Genomic DNA, 25044 nt, shown 5'->3' with positions numbered 1-25044 from the left:
CACGGTCTCTCCTGCCCGGGCTGGCTTTGAACCGCGATCCTCAGATCTCAGCCTCCTGAGTAGCTAGGATTACAGGCGTGAGCCACCAGCGCCCGGCTATCCAGAGATTATTTTAAAGACAAATGGTGGGCTAAGGGTGTGGATTAAGTAGTAGAGCACTTGCTTGACCACGCATCAGGTTTTGAGTTCAAATCCCAGTACCTCACAAAAAAAATCAAAACAACTCAACTGTTTTTAATAAATAATTGTCACTCTGTTTAAAATAGTTGTTGTAGTAGGATTATAAATATTTATATACACATACATTTAGGATGGCGGTGGCTTTGAAAGTTTTTTGAATATGAAGGGATTTTTTTTTTCATTTGAGTACTAGAACTCAAGAGTTCTCACCCAGCCTTTTTTTCCTTCAAGGCTGGTGCTCTACCACTTGAACCATATCTCCACTTCTGGCTTTTTGATGGTTAACTGGACATAAGAATCTCTTGTGTTTGTTGAAGAGACTGGCTGTCTTCAAATTGTGATCCTCAGACCTTAGCCTCCTGAGTTGATATGATTACAAGTGTGATCCATATGCACCTGGTCTTTTTTTTTCCTCTTGATACTCAAGACTGCTATATGTCTTGGTTTTTATACATATGGCAATGTGACTGGGCATTTTGAGTATATTCCCTTTCATACATAATCTTAGCTACTTAGGCTTTCAGTGAAAACAATATATTTGAAGTACATTTCAGAATGTTGAGGTTTGCAGGGGAAAAAGGATGAATACTCCCACCATTTTGTTTTCTGTTTCAAGCCTTTATCACCTATAAAATGGAATATATATTCTGTAAGTGTGGTTTTTAACTTCTTATCATAAATCCTTTCCTAAGTGCCAAAACGATTGCGTTTCAAAGCCAACCCAGGCAGAAAAGGCCGTGAGACTCTTTATGGCCAATTGGCCAGCAAAAAGCCGGAAGTGGAGCTGAGGCTCAAGTGGCAGAGTGCTAGCCTTGGGTAAAAATGGGAAAGGACAGTGCCCAGGTCCTGAGTTCGATACCCAGTATCTGTACATGTGTGCATACGTGCATATACACAACTTATTAAATTGCATTTTGGCCATTGAATTTTGTTTCGGAGCCTCCCAAAGCTCTGCCTGATTCCTTCCTCTGCCCTCCTGCCCTTGCAGTCTGATCCTGACCTCCCGGCCGAGGTGCAGACGCCATCGTCCACCGAGCTGGGCAGGTATCCGGGCCTGCCCTTCCAGGCCTCGCAGTACATCCCGCCGCAGCCGTCCATCGAGGAGGCCCGCCAGACCATGCACTCCCTCCTGGACGACGCCTTTGCCCTCGTGGCCCCCAGCAGCCAGCCCGCCAACGCGGCGGGCCCGGGCCCAGGGGCCCCAGCCGGCCTGCCCGTCAGCAACACCCCTTCCCGGGAAGAAAGGCGAGCCGCCCAATGGGGATCCTTCTACAGCCCAGCCCAGACAGCCAACAATCCCTGCAGCGTAAGTACTGGCTTTCTAGAATTCTCTCCTGGCCGCGAGTTTTGTTGTCTGTGTTTCTGCAGACTCTGGTTACATTTACATTTGATAAAAAGTAAAGTTTGAGATGAAAACCGGTGGCTCACAACCTATAATCCTAGCTACTTGGGAGGCTGAGATTTAGAGGATCGTGGTTCAAAGCCAGGCTAGCCAGAAAAGTCTGGGAGACTCTACCTCCAAAATAACCAACAAGAACCGGAGCTGGGAGTCATGGCTCCAGAATGAAAGCACCCTGCTACTAGCGATAAATAAATAAATAAATGTCAGTCAGGCTTGGATAGTAGGTCTTAGGTGATTTTCTTTTTTAATTTTTCATTTTATCACATTCCTCTAAGTTCATTCTTTATTCTGGAAGTTTCCATCACTCTTGTGTTCTATGGGAAATTGAGGGAGCACCTTTCTAGCTTCACCATGATGTCATGAAATGGAGATGGTTTAATGGTCACCACATAGACTCACTGATGTCCCCTAAAAGGAACAGTTTAGAAAAGGCCCAAATTACTTAACCTCTTGTGTGGCCACCTGGGCGCAGAGAGGTAATGGAGGCGCAGAGAGGTAATGGAGGCGCAGAGAGGTAATGGAGGCTCGGGCACGCCTGGCAGCCAGGCTCCTAGCTGGCAAGGACATCTGTTTGCGAGTGCCGGCTTCCCATCTCCAGCTGACATTGCAGGATTTCATCTAGCTTCACATTCCTGTATTTAGTTCATTCTTTCAAATTCTCCTTAACACACAGGACAAGTCGAATGGAAGGAAGTTGCACTCATTCTGTTTTCTGTCTGTTTCAAATGAAATGATTGGGGTAAAAGGGGGTGTGACCTGTTGACTGGAGGGAGAAGTTAATAGGTCACAATTTAAATTTATTAGCTGGTGAGTGCATGCTAAGTTCCTCTGATATTTATTGTTACCCTTCTTAAGGTGGACTTAGGTGGCAATACGCATATATTAAAAGAATTTTGAGCCATGTGCCGGTCACTCACGCCTGTAATCCTAGCTACTGGGAAGGCTGCGATCTGAGGATCACAGTTCAAAGCCAGTGGTGGCAAAATCCAAGAGACTCTAATCTCCAGTTAGCTAGCAAAGAAAGCCAGATGTGGAAATGTGGCTTGAGTAGTAAACTTCCACCCTGGAGCAAAAAAAAGAAAAGTATTTGTGAGGGATCTACCGTGCTGCCGCCCTCTCCCTAGGATGGATTGAGACCTCTGAAACTGGTGAAGGCGTTAAGACTGATCACTAAATGTGCCTTTAGCGCATTCAGCCCTTTGGTTTTTATTAGAAGGAAGATGACCGTCTACTTGAAAGCCCCCGGAGCACAGCCTGTCAGAGGAATGCCTGGGTGGTTGTGCATTTGCCAAGATGGTTGATGGTTGTCCCTGGGCCTGTGCTGGCCAGCAGCCCTGCAGCTTTGTACAACAGCAGCTGCTCAACTGCTACACCCTTACCCCTGGGAGTTGAGGAAAAGCTGCTTCCACGCGCATGGCTGGGAAGCATGCCCATTCCTGGCCCATTGGATTCGCCCGCTGGGCCTGTAGCCTTACAAGCACGGCCGGTTGTTGCTCTTTGACCCTTTTTGGAAATTCAGTTTCCTATGTTTAGAAAGTCACTCTTGTATGTTGAACAATCTGGTGATAATTTTCTGTATTAGTTTGAAGGTGGATTAAAATTAAGAGGAAGGACTGTACCATTCCTGGGGCTTGAACTCAGGACTTCACATTCTCCCAGATCTTTTTTTTGCTCAAAGCTAGCACTCTAACACTTGAGCCACAACTCCACTTCTGGCTTTTTGGTGGTTAATTGGAGATAAGAGTCTCAGGGCCTTTCCTGCCTAGGCTGCCTTTGAATCTTAGATTTCAGCCTACTAAGTAGCTAGAATTACAGGTGTGAGTCACTGGTGGTTGGCTAAAAAAGGAAAAATTTTAATCTCTGAAATGGGTTTGGATTTTCTCTTTTTTTTTCTTTTCCAGTCCTGGGGTTTGAACTCAGGACCTGGCCACTGTCCCTGAGCTTCTTTTGTTCAAGGATTAGCACTCTACCACTTGAGCCACAGTAGCACTTTCAGCTTTTTCTGCTTATGAGATACTGAGGAATCAAACCCTGGGCTAGGAAAGCACTCTACCACTGAGCCACATTCCCAGCCCTTCCTCAGCCCTTTTTTTTTTTTTTTTTTGTCAACGCTTATAGACTTTTTTGGTCTGGGCTGGCTTCAAGATTCCATCCTCTAGATCTCTGCCTCTTAAGTAGCTAGGATTACAGGCATGATCTTGAAATACCTATTGTGCAGAATGAGAGAAGCCAGATTAGGGTCCCATGGGATAATTTCTAAGTCCTTGTTGAGGTAGACAGTCATGAAATGATAGTGGCACAAGTTAGAAGTCTGGTGTTGGTGATCAGCCTTCAGACACCCAGATGTAGACAGACCAAGAGGAGACTGGCAGTGGGGTTGATCCAGGACTCGGGCTCCTGGCAGCTGTGAAATAACATGTGTCAGGTGGTGTGAAGATGCAGGATGCAGCTGAAATGATGGACCACACACTGACAAGGAAAGAGAGGAAACGGGTGGGGGGAAGTGCTCATGCCCTCCAGAGTCCTGAGTTCCTTTCCTCTCTCCACCAAATAAGGAATTAGGAGGCCAGAAAAGTGGAAGTAGAGGCAAAATTTGTTTGAAAGCTGAAAGTGAGAGTAAGCTGCCAAAGATGTGAAGAGCAGATTGTTAGATGCACCCAAGCAAGGAGGAATGGAGAATATGCCGGCAAGAAGGGGTCCAGAACTTGGTAGCCTGTTGTAGTGTGGGGGTCTCCCTTTTATATCTGTCTTGAGCAAGTGTCAGCTGTTCTGTAGCTGGATTGCTGTTCTCCTCACCCCAAAGGGAGGGGCACTTGTCCTCTGTGTGATTGTCTTTGCTAGGGCCACTATCTCTGCCTTCCAGGGCCTTCAAGAAGCCACTTTGTCTCCATGAGGAGACAGTATCTTTCCCTATCTTCCTAGTTTTCTTCTCTAACTTGCCCTCTGCTTCACTTAACCATGCTGGACTAGTGGATGCTTTTCTTCCCTGATGTGTTAGACTAGTTACAGCCATCACTGTCTCTCATCAAGATTCATGCCACAGCTCCAGTTGCCTCTTGATTCTGGGCTGGAATGTGAGGTAGCAGGGATTGACCATTCTGGAGCCTGGCATAGTTGGGTGGCTGACAGATAAAATGCAGCTTCTAGGCACAGAATAGGCCAGTTGCTGAGGAGCTAACGCCTTCTGTCAGCCTCAAGATAACAAACAAACATGGACTGAGCAGCAAGATCTACAGGAGCCTCTCAGCTGGGTTTCTTACTGGGAAAGTTCTTGATTCACTCTCTGATCTGATTGGTCACTATTCTCCAGGCTTTTCCTCCTCCTCCTCCCTTCCCTGCCCCTAGGCTGCCAATCCCCTCTGTCAGCTTCTGTGAATGGGAATGCAAACCTGCACCCTCTGGGGATGGAGTGGGGGCCACAATCTCACCTTTCCCTTTGCCAGGCTACTTTTCATTTTTTTCTGTGTAGAGCATGATTAAGCTCCTGTATAGTTTGGTTTCTGTTGGTATTTAGCATTAATTGACAGACTTCTTCTTTCTTCTTCTCCTCTTCCTCCTCCTCCCCCTTCCTCCTCCTCCTCCTCCTCCTCTTCTTCTTTTCTTGTTGTTGTTGTTGTGTGCCCGTACTTGAACTCAAACTTAGGGCCTTGCATTCTTGCTTGGCTTTTTTGCTTAAGGCTGAAGCTTTACCACTTGCACCACACTTCCACTCCTAGCTTATTGCTGGTTACTTGGAGGTAAGAGGCTCTCGGATTTTTTGCCTGGGCTGGCTTTGAACAACTTTCATCAGATCTCAGCCTCTTGAGCAGCTAGGATTATAGGCCTGAGCCTTGGGTCCTGGCTTACCTACTTGCTCTTTAGTGTTTGGAATTAGGGATTCCACAATAATGCCTTGATCTGCGACGCTCTTGACTATGCCTTTGAACTCAACAAGATTTTTACAAACACAGTTTTCTCATGTTTTCTTTGTCATGGACTTTTGATGTAGTTAGAGGACAGTCGTAGCAGTTTAATCCAGTGGAAAACCAGAATCATTGGCTGTGCCACTTCAGGCTATCAGTGGGCATGGATTTTAGCACATTGACACCTTGGTGGTAAAGTTACTGCTTGTTTCCAGGAGGAACCCGGTCACCCTTTATTTGCTGCCTCTGACTACAGTACAAACCACAAGAATGTGGATTTCAAGGTGCCTTCAGTTACCACATGAGCTTTTTATGCTGCATCTTATGACCTTCCGTTCCATTTTACCAGCACAGAGGTGCTGAGTGTGCATTGTCAAGGGCTAGTGGTGTTTCTGCTTCCTGTGTAAATTAAACTCTCCCCAGCAGGCGTGGGCAGCTGAGCTGGTTTCTCTACCTCACCCTGTTCCCAGACTCCGCAGCCATTTTGACTTGACTTTTGTGCTCTATTGACGTATGTTTTGTGTGGAATAAAGGAACGATGCATTTGGCTGGGATTTTTTTCTTTTAATCAATTTTGTGCCCCAAACTTTTCTATCCATGTGATTCATTTAAAATGAGAGGGTCACAGAAATTGCCAGTGATTTTTTTCTTCTAAATATGTCATCTCTTAAGATAGCCTCTTTCTTACTAAGGTAAGTTGAACTGCCTCACCCTAAATAATCAAACAGATCAAATGTCAACTACCATTTTCTACTGTCTTTGTTGGTTTTTCACTTAAACCTCCTGATGTCCTGACTGGTAAAGTAAGCTTGATTTAAGTGAAACAACAACAACAAATAGCAAACCTAGACATTTTACATGTGAATGTTTTAAAGCTCTGAGCTTTGTCAGAGAACCCAGGGACACAGTGAATAATCTTTATCCAGTCTCAGGTTTACCTTTAGTCATTTGGAAAAGGAATTGAAGCTGCATTTCCTTCTGTCCCTCCTTCTATAATCCTTTTTGATTTATTGCACTTAATTTGGTGACTCTGTAAAGTTCTAATCACCCTCTGTCTGCCAAGATGCTGGCAAGCAGGGTGGGAAGAAGCAGTAATCTGATCACAGTTTATTTTGTTTTGTTTTGATTTTGGTTGTGGAGCTTGAACTCGGAAACTAGGTGCTGTTCCTGAGCCTCTTTGTGCTCAAGGCTAGTGCTCTACTACTTGAGCCACAGCGCCACTTCCTGTTTTTGAGGGGTGAACTGGAGATCAGAGTCTCACAGGGACTTTTCTGCCCAGACTTCTATGAACCGCATTCCTCAGATCTCAGCCTCCTGAGTAGCTAGGATTACAGGTGTGAGCCACCAGCACCTGGCTAGTCACAGTTTTCTATCTAATAATCCTTCAGGATTCTGGGAATCAGAGACACTTACATCTGGTTTGGCATCAGGCCCAAGGATATTGACCGTGGCCAGTCTGCCAGACTCTGAAGCCTCTGCTCTCTTCCCCTTATACACAGTGAAGTAGCGTTTGCCCAATGGGAAAAGTTGGATTGGAGAACCAAGGGCAGTAGGGTGGAATGGGGGAAGCACCTGCGCTTTGAAGAAACTTAAATGACTGCTATAAGAAGATGATCCAGGCCAGGTGTGGTTGCTCACATGTGTAATCCCAGGATCTAGGATAGTGGATCATGGTTAGAGAGCCTCCATTTTGACCAGTTAAAAACTGGGTGTGGTGGAGCACACCTGCCATTGCAGCTATGTAGGAAGCATAAACAGGAGGATCAAGGTATATTTTTAATTAGAAGAAAGGAGAGTTTATATCTAGAAGTATTGAATTCAAATCCTCTTGCTTTTTTGAATTTCTTCCAGCGATATGAAGATTATGGTATGACTCCCCCGTCTGGCCCATTGCCAAGGTAAGGTTTTCAGAACAAAATGCACCATGGCTTTCTCACAGAGATTGTTCTTGCTAATTGGGTGAAATCATATCTTTTTTTGTTGTTGTTATTGTTGGTCATGGGGCCTGAATTCTGGGCCTGGGCGCTGTCCTTCAGCACTTCAGCTCAAGGCTAGTGCTATACCATTTGAGCCATAGTGCCACAACCAGTTTTTTGGTTGTTTATTGGAGATAAGAGTCTCATGGACTTTCTTGTTGGGCTGGCTTTGAACTGCGATCCTCAGATCTCAGCTTCCTGAGTAGCTAGGATTACAGGCATGAGCCATGGGCGCCTAGCTCTCATATCTTTTTTGTTGTGGTTGTTGGTCATGGAGCTTGAACTCTAAGCCAGGACACTGTCCCTCAGCTCTTCAGTTCAAGGCTAGGGCTCTTCCACTTGAGCCAAAAGGCTACTTCCGGTTTTCTGAGTGGTTTATTGGAGATTAGAGTCTCATGGACTTTCGCCCGGCTGGCTTTGAATTGCAATCCTCAGATCTCAGCCTCCTGAGTATCTAGGATCACAGGCATGAGCCACTGGCACCTGGCTTCTCATATACTTTAACTATTATGAGTAGATGCAAAATTCTGAGTTATATATTCCCTTGATCTAACCAGAAGAGGAGGGAAAATTCTCTGCTAGTAGTGACAGATGGGAACATCGGTGCCAGCCCTCCTGCTGACTTCACCCGAGAAAACTCGGCAGGATACTAAAATGTTATTTTATTGTGATGTGAAGCTTTGAACCTAGAACTAAAGTTCACCTGCAAATGGTGATCAGGGATTGTATGCTGGTGCCTCACATCTGTAATCCTATCTACTCGGGAGGCTGAGATTTGAGGATTGCTATTTGAGGGCAGCCTGAGCAGGAAAGTCCATGAGTCCAAATGTAGAGCTGTGGCTCAAGTGGTAAAGAGCTAGCTTTGAGCAAAAGAAGCTCAAGGACAGCACCCAGGCCCTGAGTGATCTTGATGGGTGTATGTGCTTTGCCTTCAGACCAAATTTTGGCCCTGGGTTGCTGCCGTCTTCAGAGGTGGTGGCCTCCGAGCCCCCACAGCCTCAGGCATCAGCCGAAGCTCCGTTTGCTGCCCGAGGGATCTACTCTGAAGACATGCCGTCGGTGGCCCGGCCTCGGCCTGTCGGGGGTACGACAGGTATGTGTGGTCATTGAGCTCGGATTCTGCGCTATGGGACACTTGCTTTGGGGCTATATTAGGAAAGACTGGTTTAGGCTTTGCCGAGAGCCCGTGTCCTGATGTTCAGTGGCCTCTACCACTGGATGGGAGCTTCTTTTCTCAGGCCCTGGGGTGGGCAGGCCACCGGGGAGGAGGAGGAGCAGCGGCGGACCCCTCAGGATGATGTCTACTGTTCTGGTCCCAAAACAACCAAATTGATTGAAATTGCATGCTCACACCTTCCCAGAACATCCCTGAATTCTTCCAATAAACACACAGGAATGACATGAAAACAAGTTTGTTTGTCACTTGGTTTTTTTCTAAATTTGCTTTTGCCAGCTGCTGGTGGCTCACTCCTATAATCCTAGATACTCAGGAAGCTGAGATCTGAGGATCAAGGTGTGAAGTCAGCCTAGGCAGGAAAGTCTGTGGATTCTCACCTCCAAAAAAGGCTACTAGTGATAGGAAATGGACTCATTACCTTCCTCGTGTAGCTGTAACCCCTCTGGACAGTATTTTTACAATAAAACCAATTTTTTTTTAAAAAGCTAGGAGTAGAGCTGTGGTTCCAGTGGTAGAGCTACAGCCTTGAGCAAAAAAATGCTAAGCAAGAATGTGAGGCCCTAAGTTCAAGCCTCAGTAGGGGGCTCAAGAAAAAACAAACAAACAAAAAATCCCACAAACCTATAAAGAATGATGCTCCCTGAGGGTTAAAAAGTGTATTATATATTCAGATCCGTATGAATGTTAGTCATGAGCAAGAAGCAGTCAGGTTTCAGCTCATTATGGGTATGTGTCTACTAATCTCCTGGCCTTGAAGGAGCTGCGCTGAGAGCTGGTGGTGTCTGAGCAGCCCCTCTCTCCTGCAAGCACTGACCTGTCCCCCACATCCCGTTCCCTCCAGGCTCCCAGATCCAGCACCTGACGCAGGTGGGGATTGCTAGCCGAATCGGGGCCCAGCCCGTGGAAATCACACCTGGAAGAGGCAGCCAGTACAGTGGACCAGGCTGGCCTGCGTATGCGGAGGAGGAAGCGGGACGAAGAGAAGCCGTGAGTACCCCGGCCTCCGTCACAGCTCGAGTGCAGCAGAGTCTGCTTTGAAAACCTGCGTTAAAACAAAACCAAAACCAAACAGCTTAGTGGTAGAGTGCTTGCCTAGCATGCATGAAGCCCTGGGTTCCATTCCTCAGGACCACATACACAGAAAAAGTCAGAAGTGCTACTGTGGCTCAAGTGGTAGCGAGCTAACCTGGAGTAAAAGAACTCCAGGGACAGTGCCCAGGCCCTGAGTTCAAGCCCCAGAACTGGCAAAACAACAACAAAAACAAAATGAAACAAAAACCAGTTTCCATCTCCCCTGCCCTTTGGGCTTTGCTTGTGTTTGTTTCTGGTTTTAGATGGTGAACTCCCCTCTGCTTTGGGGAAAGTATGTGATTTTCCTTGAGATGGCCTTTAGACCTTCAGCAGTGCATTTGAACCTGAAGATGAGTTAATCCTGTAGATAGTCACCTGGTGCATAGTTGTCAGTGTCACTGATGTGTATGTACCATCTTACAGTTTAGCCCTGTGGTGGACTCACATCACTCCTGCCCCAATTGCTGTGAGCAGCCATTGCCCTGGCAATACCCATCTCAGAGTGCCGAACGTCAGCCCGGCATCCGTGGCTCACACCTGTCATCCTAGCTGCTCAGGAGGCTGAGATCTGAGGATTGCAGTTTGAAGCCAGCCTGGGCAGGAAAGTCTGAGACTCTTTATTTCAAATAACCACCAAAAACAAAAATAGAGCTGTGGCCCAAGTGGTAGAGCGCCAGTCTTGAGCAGAAAAAGCACGAGTGAAAAGCCCTGAGTTCAAGCCCCAGTACTGGCACAAAGCAAGCACACAAAACCCATTGTTAAAAAAAATACAGAAGGGGCTGGGAAAGTGGCTCAGTGGTAGAGCGCTTGCCTTGCATGCCTGAGGCCCTGGGTTTGATTCCTCAGCACCACATAAGAAAAAAGCCGGAAGTGGCGCTGTGGCTCAAGTGGTAGAGCAGTAGCCTTGAGCTGAAAAGCTAAGCGACAGCGCTCAGGCCCAGAGTTCAGGCCCCATGACTGGACCCCCCCCAAAAAAAAAATACAGAAAATGATTTTGTGATGTGGCCTGGACTCTGTGGTCACAGTGTATGTGCACACTCCGGGGGGCCCCTCGGGAGCTCCTTTGCCAGCATTCCACACTCAGGCAGGTGCTCCCCCTCCCTTCTCTCTGTGGCCTGGGAACCCAGAGGGGACTTAGGGGGCGTGGACTCCCCCCCCCCATGTCTCCAGCGTTGTCCCCCATCGTTCCCCGGTGGGAAGTGCAGTAATGTTTGCTGTCTTTCAGACCCACATGCTCGGACATCAAGAGTATTCTTCTTCACCGCTGTTGCAGGTGCCAAGGACTTCGGGCAGGGAGCCCTCGGCTCCGCCCGGGAGCCTCGCACCCCGGGGACTGCAGGGCCCTGGGCTGGGGTACCCCACCAGCTCCACCGAGGACCTCCAGCCCGGCCACTCCTCAGCCTCACTCATCAAAGCGATCCGCGAGGAGCTCCTGCGGCTCTCCCAGAAACAGAGCGCCGTGCCCAACTTCCACAGCTGAGGCCTCCCCTCTGCAGCTTTGCCAAGTATCCGCTTCCCGTGGAAGCAAGATCAACAGGAACTGGACTGAGCGCGTGCGTGCTTGGAACAGGAAACGAGTGTCATCTATCTCCCAGGGCCCGCTGCCCACCCGAGGAAGGGCACAAGGTTCAGTGCTAGAAGATGCCACCGGTCGCACACCAACCCCTGAGACTTTTATACTAAGTTGATAAGGCGGTTCAGTTCAGCAGATGTGTACTTTTGGCCCAAAGCTAGCAGAACTTCACAAAAACAAAACACAAACCCAAGCTAACAAAAAACACATGCTGGTAGTCTGCTTTGTGAAGGTGAAAGGTTAAAGTGTGTCACTGGTTCAAGGCTGAGAGGAGCCAAGCATGTCCATGGGCTCACAGAGTCGCGTGCGATCGTACACTGCTGCTCTGTTTGCTGAGAAGAGAGATCTGAAGACATTTTATTAACTGCTTCATTCCCTTCTTTTCCTCCATAGGAACTTATTTTAATAATATTAACAAGAATACTAAGACTGTTTGGAAATAAAACACAAAAAGGTACTCGTGAGAAACCACATGATAGATTGTAGAACCTGAGGATTCCCAATGAAGCCATTGCCTCCATTTCCATCCTCTTCTTCCTCTTCCTCCTCCTCCTCCTGGTGCTAAAGTTCAAGGGCCCTTCACTTTTCTGACTGGGAAATGCAGTGTTGGCTTTTGCAAGTGGGAGACTATGTTGAAGGTTTCATTTTGTTCTAGAAAGAACAAAAAAACAAAACAAATCCTCCCAAATTGGGGGAGAGGGGATGACAAGGAGAGGACTTAATATTTATTTGGTTATTCAAAAATACATATTGAAGTTTAGATTTGCATTCTTACTTGTATTTACTGTTTATCAGTTGGTTATGAGCAACTCTTAACCCACGTTAGCACAGCCATTAGGGTCCAGACCCCAGAGTGAGGCTGTCAGGAAATCCTAACATAGATCCTTGTACTTTGCTAGACATCTGCTCCCAAGTGATCTTTAAATGAGAAGTCAAATATGAAAATACATTGTTCATAATTCATTCCAGGAACTACTGAACAGAGAGGAGAGTCCATCCTTCCTGGTCACATTCCTTGTGTTCAAGTCCTGTGAGTGAAGCAAGTTCAGGTTAGCCTGTTTGTCATGAACAAGAAGGGAAGAGTTTTGAGACCATGAGGGAAAGGAGAAAGTTGCCCCTGTTTTTTTTGTTTTTTTTTACTGTCTTATTATTTTGTTGAATGACTGTTAAAACTCTCTTAGGTACTTTGGCCAGAGAAAAGTGGGTCCTCTTACTTTAAAAGGTCCCTCTTTCATCTCTCTACCTCCCACATGAAGTGAGAGAGTGCCATTCCGTTTTCTGGTTCCTGAGTGCAACTCAGAATTGCAGACTAACAAGAGAGTCTGCCATGAGCCACTTTAGCAGATGAACTAATACTTTCAACCACAGGTGGCTTGGTAGAACTAGGAACTCAGCCGAACCCAAAGCCAGAACCTGGCCACAGCTAGAACAGGCTCCCCAAGTGTGGCCATGAGATCCAGAATTGCTTCTGCACCTGCTCATTTAGGCTTGTGACTCAGGCTTAGTGTCTCAGGCAATTCTGGGAAGCTCAAGTGTCAGTCTTGCCCCACACTGGATGAGAGGGGAATCCAAGTGGGTATCAGTTGAGACGCAGTGCCTGGCCCAGAGCCTCTGCGGAGGAACATCAAGTCCTTCTGGGCTTTGTTTCTTACTGATTGATCTTATTTCAATACCAACTCTGCCCAAAGGGGAGAATGTTCTTTCCATGTCAATCATAAAGGCCCACAATCTTGAATATGATAGTGACACTTTCAGGTATCTAAGCAGAAGTTTATTCTAGAACCTTTATGATGAGTTCCAATCATGTGACAACAGATAGAATAAATGGCCTTTCCTCCCCAATTCTGCTCAGTATCCTGAATGTTCTGCATCGAGTGTCCTGTAAACAGTCACTTCCTGTGTGCACTACAGAAACGGTGTGTCTACAGTGACCATCGAGAGATTCTACTTGTATTTTTTATTATTAGAACTGATAGACCTTGAAACAGATGTCAAGACCAAAGATGACATGTGAAACACTGGTGGCACGTGGTATGGTGTGAGCAGGCCTCGTGGGGTTGCCAACACCCCATGGTGGGGAAATAAAGCACAGTGTGTTCTCATTTACTCTCATCATTAGGCAAGGCAGGTTTCCCAGTCACCAAACTCAGAAGAAAGAAACTGTCCAAGGAATGACCCATGCTGCTCAGGGTGTCTTCACTGTGTGACGTAAGCAGAAGCTCTTCTTGTTGGTTACGAGGAGCTTCGATGATGTAGAAACCTTGGAGTCCACATAATGAAGCAGATTTTATGTCTGGCCCCCATCCCCTGTTTTCGGAAATTCTGGGTACACGAACTTTAAAAATTTGCATTGGAGAAGATGGTTTGGAGAAGGGCGCTTTTTTTTTTGGCCAGTCTGTTGTGACTAACTCAGTGTGTCAGCTTTCTTCTCTGACTCTCCTTCATTTCCCCATCAACAGAAGAGAGCAGCTCTCCCCCGCCAGCACCAGGGCTGCTAGTGGTGAGAACCGGATGTGATGCAGTGGGTCAGCAGGCCCCTCCCCCCAGGAGGGAGCAGAAAGTGGTGTGAAAACAGAAAATGCTGTGGGTGTGAACGTCCCTGGATGGATGATGGGATGCATTGGGATCTCCCAGTGGGTGCATTGACACAAAGGTAACCAGAGCAAAACTGAATGCCCACTGTGTCTCATCCTCTTCACTCCTGTTTGGTTCAAACTCACCTCCACTTGCAAAAAGCATCTATGGAGCATCAAGAGCATCTGTTCTTGACTTTCTGCTGTGTCTTACACCATGGGGGGTGAGCCCATAGGAGCCCTGTCTTTGGAGATCTTAGAATCTAAGCTGGATAGTACAGATAGGTATAAAAGACGAACTAGAGCTAGATGCTGATGCCTATAATCCCTGCTACTCAGGAGACTTGAGATCTGAGGATCACTGTTTGAGGCTAGGCAAATTGGAGAGACCCTTCTCCCTTCAGTTCAAGCACCACCCAAACACAAAGATGGAAAATACATATTTAAAAAAAAACCATAGATTAAGCATCTCTCAGTGGCCAAATGCATTGGGCACACAAAATTGGTAGAAGTTGCCTGGTTGGAACTAATGGAATTTTGGGGAAAGCCAACTGCAGAAGCTGCTGTGATGAGAGTTACCTCAGCTAATGCTGAAGTGGCAGAAGGTGAGCCCAGAGTTGAGCTGGGGAAGGATCTAGAAGTTGGGGTACACCGTCATTGAGAACAAAGGATCTGCCATAGTATGGGGACTCTGTGGGAAGTTTCAGAAGAGAAAGAGTCGCGCCAGGAGGATGCATTTGTGGTAATTCAGTAGATGACCAGGCTGTCAACGATCGACAGAGGAAGAGCTCCAGCATGGGGGACGGAAGGGGAGAGGACTAAGGACTCCAAGGTTCCATAGAAAGTATGCAGATGGTTGTTAAAAATGACTCTGTGAGGGTTACTGCTTAGAGCAGATCTTGATGTCAGCCATTTGATGACAGTCTTAAGTCCTTTGTAGAGCACAGTAGGTTATAAATAAATATATTTGACTTCTTTATAGCTATCTAAATGTTTTCCTTTAATTATAGTGTGTGTGGATTTGAGTGGCACATGGCTTTTGGTCAGGTTTTGCGAGGCTGGATGCCTGTGTGGCGCAGCACAGGTGCAGAAGTAGGAGCAGAAGGCTTGGGCCAAATGAGTAGTGATTCTGCGCGCTCTGAGTCTCGATCTGGTACCCGGGTTCTGTGGCTGCTGCATTTGCATTAATGTCTGTGATGTCTTAAGAACCACCAGTTCCTTGGATGCTGGTCAGCATCAGCACTGCCTCACAAGTTAATCATTGCAGAGGGTTCATCTATAGGCCCTTTCATCCTGGATTCTTACATGTGGATGACTTTGATGCTTGGAAGGTTCTAGGCTTGGGACAGAGTGTGTCCATCTTGGCTCTCACCCTCACGTTAGCAATCCTGGAGTTTCTGCCATTTCTACCTCCAGAGCAAGGCCCCAGAGTTGATCCGTGGGGCTTGCTCACCCATGTTTGGCCTGGGCTGCAGCACGAGGAAGTTGATTGAATACCTGCAGGTAGACTGCATGAGCACAAACACATTTCAATGGCACGGTTCATTGAACGTGGTTTTTCCTCTTAATCCAGCACACTGCGGGCATTGTAACAGGTGAGAAAGTTTCCATGGGCCTCTGTGGCCACATTCTCACGAAACGTGTAGATTACATCTGTCACCTCATCAGCGAGAACGGGGCACGTTTCAGGTTCAGTTTTTATTGTGAGAGGTGATTGATCATCAGGTGTTAAAACCAGGACTCCTTTGTCCCCTATTTAAAACCTTGAAAACTGAAAGGTCAGGTTGCAATTTTAATTTCATGCCAGTGGATATAAATGGACACGTTACAATTTCCTTACAAATACGCAGCAGCCGTGGAGTGTCAAGGATGAATATGAAATACTTTTAGCAACATGAAACGGTGGTTAGGACACTGGATAGTGTGACAGGGAGGAGGTGACATGGGCTCCTGGCTGCCCTTCTTCCCCTGCGTTTTTCTGCTCTGGGGCTACTGAACATTTAAAGAAAGTGGCTGGGTGCTAGTGGCTCACTCCTGTAATCCTGGCTACTCAGGAGCCTGAGATCTGAAGATTGCAGTTCACAACCAACCTGAGCAGAAAAGTCCGTGAGATTCTTCTCTAACCACCAAAAGGCTGGAAGAGGAGCTGTGGTTCAAATGATAAAACACTAGCCAGGAGTGAAAAGGCCAAATGAGTGCAAAGCCTTGCGTTCAAGCTCCAATACTGGTGCACACACACACACGCACACGCACGCACGCACGCACGGGTAGGTAGAATAAAAAGTAGAACAACTTGAGTCTTGGAGCCCCTTTCATTGCTTAGAACCAGAGAGGTCGCGCTCAGAGGTACCCAGGGTGCTGGCTTGTGTCTTCCTGGGTCAAAGATTGTTTTTTTTTCCCCCTTGCATCTCCATTCCTATGAGTAGCAATGTATGAAGCTGCAGAGCAAATTGGGGCCACCTGTGGCATCAGTACTGCAACTTGAACTTGACAATCAAGGTTTGCTGGTCTCACCTGGGCAGTTGAATCTCAGTATGGGTATTTGCTGTAGTTACTGAGCCTCCCTTCTAACTGTCAGTTATGTTTCTACCCTTCCTTCAAGTAGCTGCACTGTTTTCTAATGTGCTGTAGAGTTTTTGGAATAATTTATGCAAGTGTTTGGTTTCCATGTTTACAATTTTTACAGCTTTCTTATTAGCATTTTAAATGGAAATGTCAATAAAAGCTACCACTTGGTGTCAAAGTGATATTTTCTGTTTTATTTCTTCTGCAACAAAAGAGTTTGTGAAACATGGCAAGTCCCAGGAGATGGCCTTTTTAGTCCCTTAATTTTGTGTCCCTGGTGACAACCCCCCCCCCCCACACACACACACTTTTGTTTGCCAGGGAATTCAGTTCAAAGGAGAGTATTCAGAGAAGAATTGTTTTCATTCAGTTGTTTTCATTCACATTGTGTCACTGCCTCTGCTCTGTTCTGCTCTGTTTTAACTCACTGGGCAATTCAATGCAGCACTAATAACAGCTTTACTTTGAAAAGAAAACATCAGGACTCTCAAACCCAGTGCAGTGGCTCATGACTGTAATCCTGACTATGTAATGGCTTGAGAATGGGAGGATCGAGGTTCCAGGCTAGCTTGGGAAGAAAAGTTGGTGAGATCCTTTTTTTTTTTGTCGGTCATGAGGCTTGAACTCTGGGCCTGAGTGCTGTCCCTCAGCTCTTCAGCTCAAGGCTAGTGCTCTACTACTTGAGCTACAGCATCACTTCTGGTTTTCTGGTGGTTTATTGGAGATAAGAATTTCATGGACTTTCCTGCCCAGGCTGGCTTTGAACCGCAATCCTCAGATCTCAGCCTCCTGAGTAGCTAGGATTACAAGCGTGAGTCACCGGCACCCGGCTGGTGAGACCCTTTCTTAACCCATAGCAGAATGTGGTGTTATGTGTGGCCTGCCTGTCATCCCAAACACAAGAGAGGCTGAGATCAGGAGCATCTGAGCTCTAGGTCAGCTTGGGCAGGAAAAGCTTTTTAAAAAAGCTTGGTGTGCTGGTATGTGCCTGTCATTCCAGCCATGATGGAAAGTAAAATACAGGATTTCAGTTCAAGGCAGGAAGTGAGACCCTATCTTGGAAAAATTAAGTAGCACACAAAAGGACTCTGGTAGAGAGCCTGACTTGTAAGCGTAAGGCCCTGAGTTAAAATCCCAGTAGCACACCACACACATACACACACACACACATACACACACACACACACACACTTAGGACTCTCCAGTTTAGAAAGAGAAAAACAAAGAGTCAAGTCCATACTAAAAGGTAATAGAATAAACCTGGGGGGCAGGGGAGGGTTGTGAAACCCAAGAAAACAAAAACCCCTGGTAACTTCAAAAAACAAAAGGAACTCTAAACACAGGAGACATAACAATGAAATGAAATCTATAGTCCTGGACTGGAGCCTGAACAACAGGGAGGGAGGGATTTCACCCAGGTGAAATCCAATAGACTGTAGTGTAGTTAGCAGCTTGGTGGGACGGGGGGTTTATCACGATTGCGGGGACTGCACTATCAGGCGAAGCTATGGGAAAGGTGTACAGAAGCCTTCCATGTTCATCGTTGTTTGCTGCTTTTTCCTTTGTAAATTATTTAAGGAGATGAAAACAAGCGAATCTGGCACTGATGAAGCTCCCCGAGCTGTGGGGTGGATGTGTGTGTCCCTTCCCCATCATGTTCTAATAAACAAAATTTAAAACAGCCAAACCACAGCAGGAAGGCATTGCATAGGTTTTAGATGCTCCAAATGTAAGCAGTTCTTAAGTGATAGAAGAATGGAGTTAGTAGAAGCCACTAAAGCGAAGCGAAAGGCTAGATTGGGGACTGAGTTGGCGAAAGGCTAAACTGGGGACTGGGTTAGAGTTCAGTGGTAGAGCGCTTGCTTACAATACAAAGTTGGGTTCTATCCCCAGCACCTCCAAAAAGGGTGTGGGGGGGGTCAGGTGAGTCCCATGCCCAGAGCCCTGACCACTGAGTAGATACGAACTTGACTTTGCCCTCTTCTCTCCTCTTCCATTTTGTACCTACTTGCCAAGCCCAGCTTAAGGTAAAAAGAAAACAAGAAGGGGCCTGGGAAGAGGGCTCAGTGGTAGAGCGCTTGCCTTGCATGCATGAGGCCCTGGGTTTGATTTCTCAGCACCACATAAGCAGAAAAAGCCAGAAGTGGTGCTGTGGCTCAAGTGGTAGAGCACTAGCCTTGAGCTGAAGAGCTGAGGAACAGCACCCAGGCCCAGAGTTCAGGCCCCATGACAGACGAAAACCAACCAATCAAACAAAAAACAAGAAGGAAAACAGAAGTCCTTTGGTCTGATGCCTGAGTTTAAATAATTACACGAATGAATCCTTACTGAATGGTGCCCTGTATCTCCTATAACTTCTTCCTCTACAGCTCGTCAATCTTTTATTCCACCTTACCTTTCTGCCCCCTTCTCGAATAAACAGAGCTTTCTCGAATAAACAGAGCTGGAATGGATTTGATTTCTGTAGTGTGAAAGCCAGCAAAGATGACAGCCACGTGTTGGTCAACCACATCTGGGTAGTTAACTATTACTTATTGTATTCACGCCAAAGGATCGCATTACAGATTAAACCCAAACTGATTTGGAAAACCCATGCTGTCATGTTCTTTGGAGGGCTGAGTCATGGATGCTCAAAAGCTCCTTTGGTGTTTCAACAACACATGAGCATAAACTTTTGGGTTTGGGTCTGTGATGTGGGAATGGACCTCACATCAGTGGTTTCTTTGATTTGGCGTTTGAAAATTTGGAGACAGTTTTCAAAGAAAATGTTAGTACAGCGAGTTAGGGTGGGGCGCTCACAAGCTGACAGGGATTGCTGAACTTCGGTCCAAGTGACCTGGGTGTTGATCTTGTTTTCCAGTGTGGCTCTGCAGCTGCATTTGAAGAACAGCAGGACATTTTATTTTTAGCAGAATCCAACTGTGGTTAAACAAGATTTAGATCTTCCTAAAACAGTGAGAGAGACCAGTGTGGTCGCTGCCTGGGCTCATGGCTGAGAACCAGGGTATGTGTTTAGAGCTGCTGCTTTCTGGGTCTGTGGTAAGACTGATTCATGAACTAGCAGTAAGGTTAAAAATATCGAAAAGAAGCTGGGCATTGGTGGCTCATGCCTGTAATATTAGCTTCACAGGAGGCCAGAGCTAAGAATCATGGTTCCAAGCCAGTCCGGGCAGGAAAGTCCATGAGATTCTTGTCTCAAATTAACCACCAAAAAGCCAGAAGTGGAGTTGTGGCTCAAGTGATAGAATGCTAGCATTGAGCAAAAAAGCTCAAGGACAATTCCCAGACCCTGAGTCCAAGCTCCTGGACTGGTACCAGAAATATATATATTATGTATATATAATATTTAAATTGATCAAATTTAAATCAGAACATCCTACACTGAAGAACTGACATGTTTCTTTACCACGTTTCATCTCCCTTTTGTGGTCTAAATCTAGATTAGCAAAAACAAAGGAAATAAATATACCAGTATAACGCTGCCACCAGATACTGGTATCAAAATTTTTGTCTTAAAAAAAAGTTACTCAGGAGGCTGAGATCTGAGAATCGGGATTTAAAGCCAGCTCGGACAGGAAAGTTTGTGAGACTCTTCAATTAACCACCAGAAAACTGGAATTGGCACTGTGGCTCAAGTGGTAGAGAGCTAGCCTTGAGCTGAAGAGCTCAGGGATAACACCCAGGCTCAGAGTTCAAGCCCCACGATTGATAAAAATAAAAATAAAGTGATACTGGCTGATGGTGGCTCACACCTATAATCCTAGCTACTCAGGAAACTGAGATCTGAGGATGATAGTTTAAAGCCAGCCATGCAGGAAAGCCTATGAGACTCTATTTCCAATTAACCACCCCAAACAAAAACTCTCGATGTTGAGCTGTGGCTCAATTGATAGAGCAGCAGCCTTGAGTGAAAAAGCTAAGGAATAGTGCCCAGACCCTGAGTTCAAGCCCCAATACTGGCATAGATAAGTAAGTAATAAAAAAACGAGCAAGGGGCTGGGAAGGTGGCTCAGTGGTAGAGCGCTTGCCTTGCATGCCTGAGGCCCTGGGTTCGATTCCTCAGCACCACATAAGCAAAAAGAAAAAAGCCGGAAGTGGCGCTGAGTTCAGGCCCCAGGACCGGACCAAAAAAAAAAAAAAAGCGAAGACAAATATGGTCGAACTCATTTATTTGCATTTATGAGAACATTGAAATATGTCAGCAATGTTTTAGAAGAGGGGAGAGAGAGTTAGGGACAGTGATGGATGGGGGTGAGTTTGATTACATCATATGTATACATAGATCTGTCACAATTACATTCCTTCTTATACAACTAATGTATGCTAGTAAAAGTCATAATGAGATCATATAGTAAAGTGGCACAAAGCTGTAACCCCAGTGAGATTGGGCCTCCCAGGCTGAGGCATGAGGTATGTCAGTTCAAAGCCAGCCTGGCCTACATAGTGAGACCCTGTCTCAAGAAAAACCAACATTAAACAAATACATAAGAAAGTGAGTAAATGTCAGCCAACTTGATCTCATTGCATGAGCCAGATGCTTGGCTTTCTAACTGACCTTACAGTCTGCTATGGATTTAGATTCCAGAGCTCACAAGGGATGGCAGGGAAGGTGTAGAACAGAGGGATTGGGAATCCGTGGGAGATGTCGTTGGAGAGACAGTCAGGAGAGGATCTAGGGAAGGAGGGTGGCACCTGAGGCTACACCGTCCGCAGGAGAGCCCACCCCTTCCACCTTGTTCTTTGCGTGATCAGCGTGGTGTGCTGCGGGCTGGCTGGTGTTGCTGGTGGAGATGGAGGGCTGTGTGGTCCAGTTTGGGCTTTAATAGAGAGGCAGCCCTGTAGACCTTAGCACGCAGCTAGCTGCCTAGCTGCCTTGGAGAAACTCTTGGAAAACATTATCTATCTGTGTGTGTGTGTGTGTGTGTGTGTGTGTGTGTAGTACTGGAGTTGAACTCAGGGCGTGGGTGCTGTCCTTGAGCTTTTGTGCTCAAGGCCAACACTTGAGCCACAAAGTTCCACTTCTGCTTTTTGGTTGTTCATTGAAATTAACCCTCATAGATTTTCTTGACTGGGCTGGCTTTGAACTGTGGTCCTCACATCTCAGCCTCCTGAGTGGCTAGGGTGACAGGCATCAGGCACTGGTGTCCGGCTCGATGTCTTTCTGTAGGACAGGATGGTCATCTCCTAGCTGAGTACATAAACAACTCCCCAGGATGCCCTTCCTGCTCAGCCGGAAACCCCTTCCCCATGGCAAAAACTTCTGCAGGACCTTCAGCAGGCTAGCCTCTGACACCTGATACAGTCCCCTCCCCTCAGGATGTTTAAGTGTTCACCTTCAGAGCTTCCTGGCATCTGGCCTACACGTTGTAAGTATTTGGGTGCTGCTCACAACTGATTTACTGAATTTTTAGATACTTGAATATTTTGCAAGGACAGTGTCAAGATGGGAAAAATGACATTGATGGGCTAAAACACAGGACCAAGAAAAAAATTAAATTATATTCTTATTTAATATAAAATCCCAAGTTCCAACAATCTCCCATTTTCACATAGAATAAGGGGAATATGGTCTAACAATACTTGCAGGAAGAGATTTAAGGATATGAACCGGCATCATTGGTAGGAGTCATTAGGAGCACTGGGACATTTAAACAGCTAGGCCAGGCAATGGTGGCTCACACCTGTAACCCTAGCTACTCAGGAGGCTGAGATCTGAGGATCATGGTTCAAAGCTAACCCAAGCAAACAAATCTGAGAAACTGTTAACTCCAGTTAACCAGCAAAATGTCAGAAATGGAAGTATAACTCAAGTAGTAGAGAAGAGAGCCTTAAGTAGAAGGGGTAAAAAGCCAAGTGCGAGCATAAGCCTTGAGTTCAAGCCCCAAAACTAAATAAGACCCAGCCGTCAAGTCTAGAATAGAATGATGGTGCTGTAGGGAGGGGGAGTAAGAATTTCTATGACCCTGCCAGTTACTTTAGGTACCCTGTTTTTGAAAAGAATGCTTTTGATTTGGAGCAAGAGACATGGCCGGGAACCAGGGCAGCAGTGGAAACCATTTGATCTGAATGAGAAACTTGGAAGCTAGTATTTGCCACCACGAGCAAAGTCTTATAGCAGACAAATCTGGCTTTGGATGACTTTGTGTTGTCGTGAGAACAAGAGACTGGACTTGCTTTACAGTACTCTAAACACAGAACCAGGGCCTCACAGAAAAGCAGGTCTTGGCCTGGTTAAAGAAATAACTATGGCCAGGTGCTGGTGGCTCATGCCTATAATCCTCGCTACTCAGGAGGCTGAGATCTGAGAATTGTGGTTTGAAGCCAGTCTGGGCAGGAAAATGTGTGAGACTCTTATCTCCAGTTAAGCACCAAAAAGCTTGAAGTGGAGCTGTTGCTCAAGTGGTAGAGTACTAACCTTGAACAAAAAAGCTCAGAGAGGGCTGGGAAGGTGGCTCAGTGGTAGAGCGCTTGCCTTGCATGCATGAGGCCCTGGGTTCTATTCCTCAGCACCACATAAACAGAAAAAGCCAGAAGTGGTGCTGTGGCTCAAGTGGTAGAGCGCTAACCTTGAGCTGAAGAGCTGAGGTCAGCGCCCAGGTCCAGAGTTCAGGTCTCGCGACCAGACCCCCCCCAAAAAAATTTAAAAAATTTAAAAATTCAAAAAAAAAAAAAAAAAAGCTCAGAGAAAGTGCCCAGGCCCTGAGTTCAAGCTCAAAAGGGGACAAAAAAAAATCTATCAATAAACATGAGTATAGGAATAGAGGAATGCATTTAAAATTTCAATTTAATTAAAATGTATACTCCTTGGGATTTTATGGATGGCTACTTAAAAAAAATCACATTAAAGGGAAAAATGATACTTTTGATGCAATTCAGTAACAAGGCACTCTCCAAAATCAAATTCAATAAATAGATTCAATTCCCCTCTCCACCCCATGGGAACACTGGATTTTGTTCTTATGTGAGGTCTTGGCATCATTGGTGCCTGTCCAGGAATGTGGAGGATCCAAAAAACAAGGAAAAGTCAATTTCAATTTCCTGGCTGGCTGATTCAAATCCTTGTGTGACCACTTGAAGAGCAGGCCATCCCATGGGACTTCTGCTGGACCCATGGTTTCTCCTAGGCCCTCGGAGATCCTGTGGCTGACGTTATTTCCCAGGTACATTTGGCCACAGGCTCAGGCAGGGCACATGTGACCTTTCCATCCCCGTGTGATATGGAAACAGGGCTTGAGGTAAGGGTCTGTCTCCCAGGGGATGGAGACAGTGACCCCCCATGATGGAACCCTGGGCTCCAGCTAGAAACTCTGCTCAGGATGAGATCTAAGGTCTGAACGTACAATAATGCCTCGCCTTGAACAGGGACACACAGGACTGCTGAGAATGGGGAGGAAGGGAATATGGTGAGATCGGGGGATCTTGCAGAGACCAGTGGGGACCCAGTGACTGGGGCTAATGATGATGAACTACACCCTTCAAACAGGCATCCACAACACCAGGACCTTCACAGGGAGCAGGCCTGGGCCCCACACCCCCAATGGGCCTTATGTGTTCCCCAAAGAATTGTATGCAGTTCTCACAAAGAGTAAAGGAAACATAATTATCCTGATAATTAATCAGTGTAAATGTTCTAAAGAATAGATTCTCAAGTGATTTATGCATTAGCTTGATACAGTAGTACAAATAGATCCAGGTATCTTTTTTTTTTTTTTTTTGGGTCCGGTCGTGGGGCCTGAACTCTGGGCCTGGGTGCTGTCCCTCAGCTCTTCAGCTCAAGGCTAGCACTCTACCACTTGAGCCACAGCACCACTTCCGGCATTTTTTCTTTTTGCTTATGTGGTGCTGAGGAATCGAACCCAGGGCCTCATGCATGCAAGGCAAGCGCTCTACCACTGAGCCACCTTCCCAGCCCATCTTTTTTTTTTTTTAACCAGTCTTTTGTGGAAGATTTTAAGTTTAAAGGTGTTTAACGTGAAGCATTGAATACCACCGTCTTGGGCTGGGGTTGTGGTTCAAATGGCAGAGCTCCTGTTTACCAAAGCACAAGGCCTTGAGTTCAAACCCAAGTACCAATAAGAAACCAAAACTCAAAAACAAAAAAAATCCCCAGCCCCCCAAAACAAAACAACATTCTTTTAAATTAGGATACTTTTAAATTAGGCTATGTGTATGTGTGTACAGGCGTGCATGTTACTAGGAATACTCTACCTGCACTTAATCCATGTCCCCCAAAACCCTTTTTCTTTTTTTCTTTTGTTGGTTGTGGGGCTTGAACTCAGGGCTGGTCGTTGCCCCTGCACTCTTCTGCTCAAGACTAGCGCTCTACTACTCTGAATCACAATTCCACTTCTGGTTTTATGGTTGTTCATTGGAGATAAGAGTCTTCTGGTCTTTCCTGCTGGGGCTGGCTTTGAACCACAATCCTTAGATCTTAGCCTCCTTGAGTAGCTAGGATTACAAGTGTGAGCCATCAGCACCCAGCTTTAGGTTTGTTGTTGTTGTTGTTTGTTTATCTTTTTGGATAGGATCTCAAACCAATTTTACTCAGGCGGGCCTTGAACCTCAATCCTCCCACTTCTATGTCCGGAGAAACTGGGATTATAGGTATGCACCATTACACCTAGC

At 46.2% G+C, this 25044-nt stretch overlaps 1 protein-coding gene across 1 annotated transcript in view; it reads left to right on the top strand.

The window, feature by feature from the left end:
• The window catches only part of Kiaa1549 (KIAA1549 ortholog), a 66904-nt gene extending 54663 nt beyond the window's left edge, over positions 1 to 12241 (top strand). The window contains 5 exon segments of the mRNA XM_013021554.1: positions 1169 to 1486; positions 7336 to 7382; positions 8396 to 8553; positions 9479 to 9624; positions 10982 to 12241. Of these exon segments, the coding sequence (XP_012877008.1) occupies positions 1169 to 1486; positions 7336 to 7382; positions 8396 to 8553; positions 9479 to 9624; positions 10982 to 11188 (876 nt within the window). The 3' untranslated portion in view covers positions 11189 to 12241.
• Positions 12242 to 25044: the final 12803 nt, after the last annotated feature.

The sequence above is a fragment of the Dipodomys ordii genome, unplaced genomic scaffold (assembly GCF_000151885.1).
Source record: "Dipodomys ordii isolate 6190 unplaced genomic scaffold, Dord_2.0 Scaffold56, whole genome shotgun sequence".
NCBI classification, from domain to species: Eukaryota; Metazoa; Chordata; class Mammalia; order Rodentia; family Heteromyidae; genus Dipodomys; species Dipodomys ordii.
The sequence above is the reverse complement of the archived record's forward strand: the minus strand, read 5'-3'. Positions and strand labels throughout refer to the sequence as shown.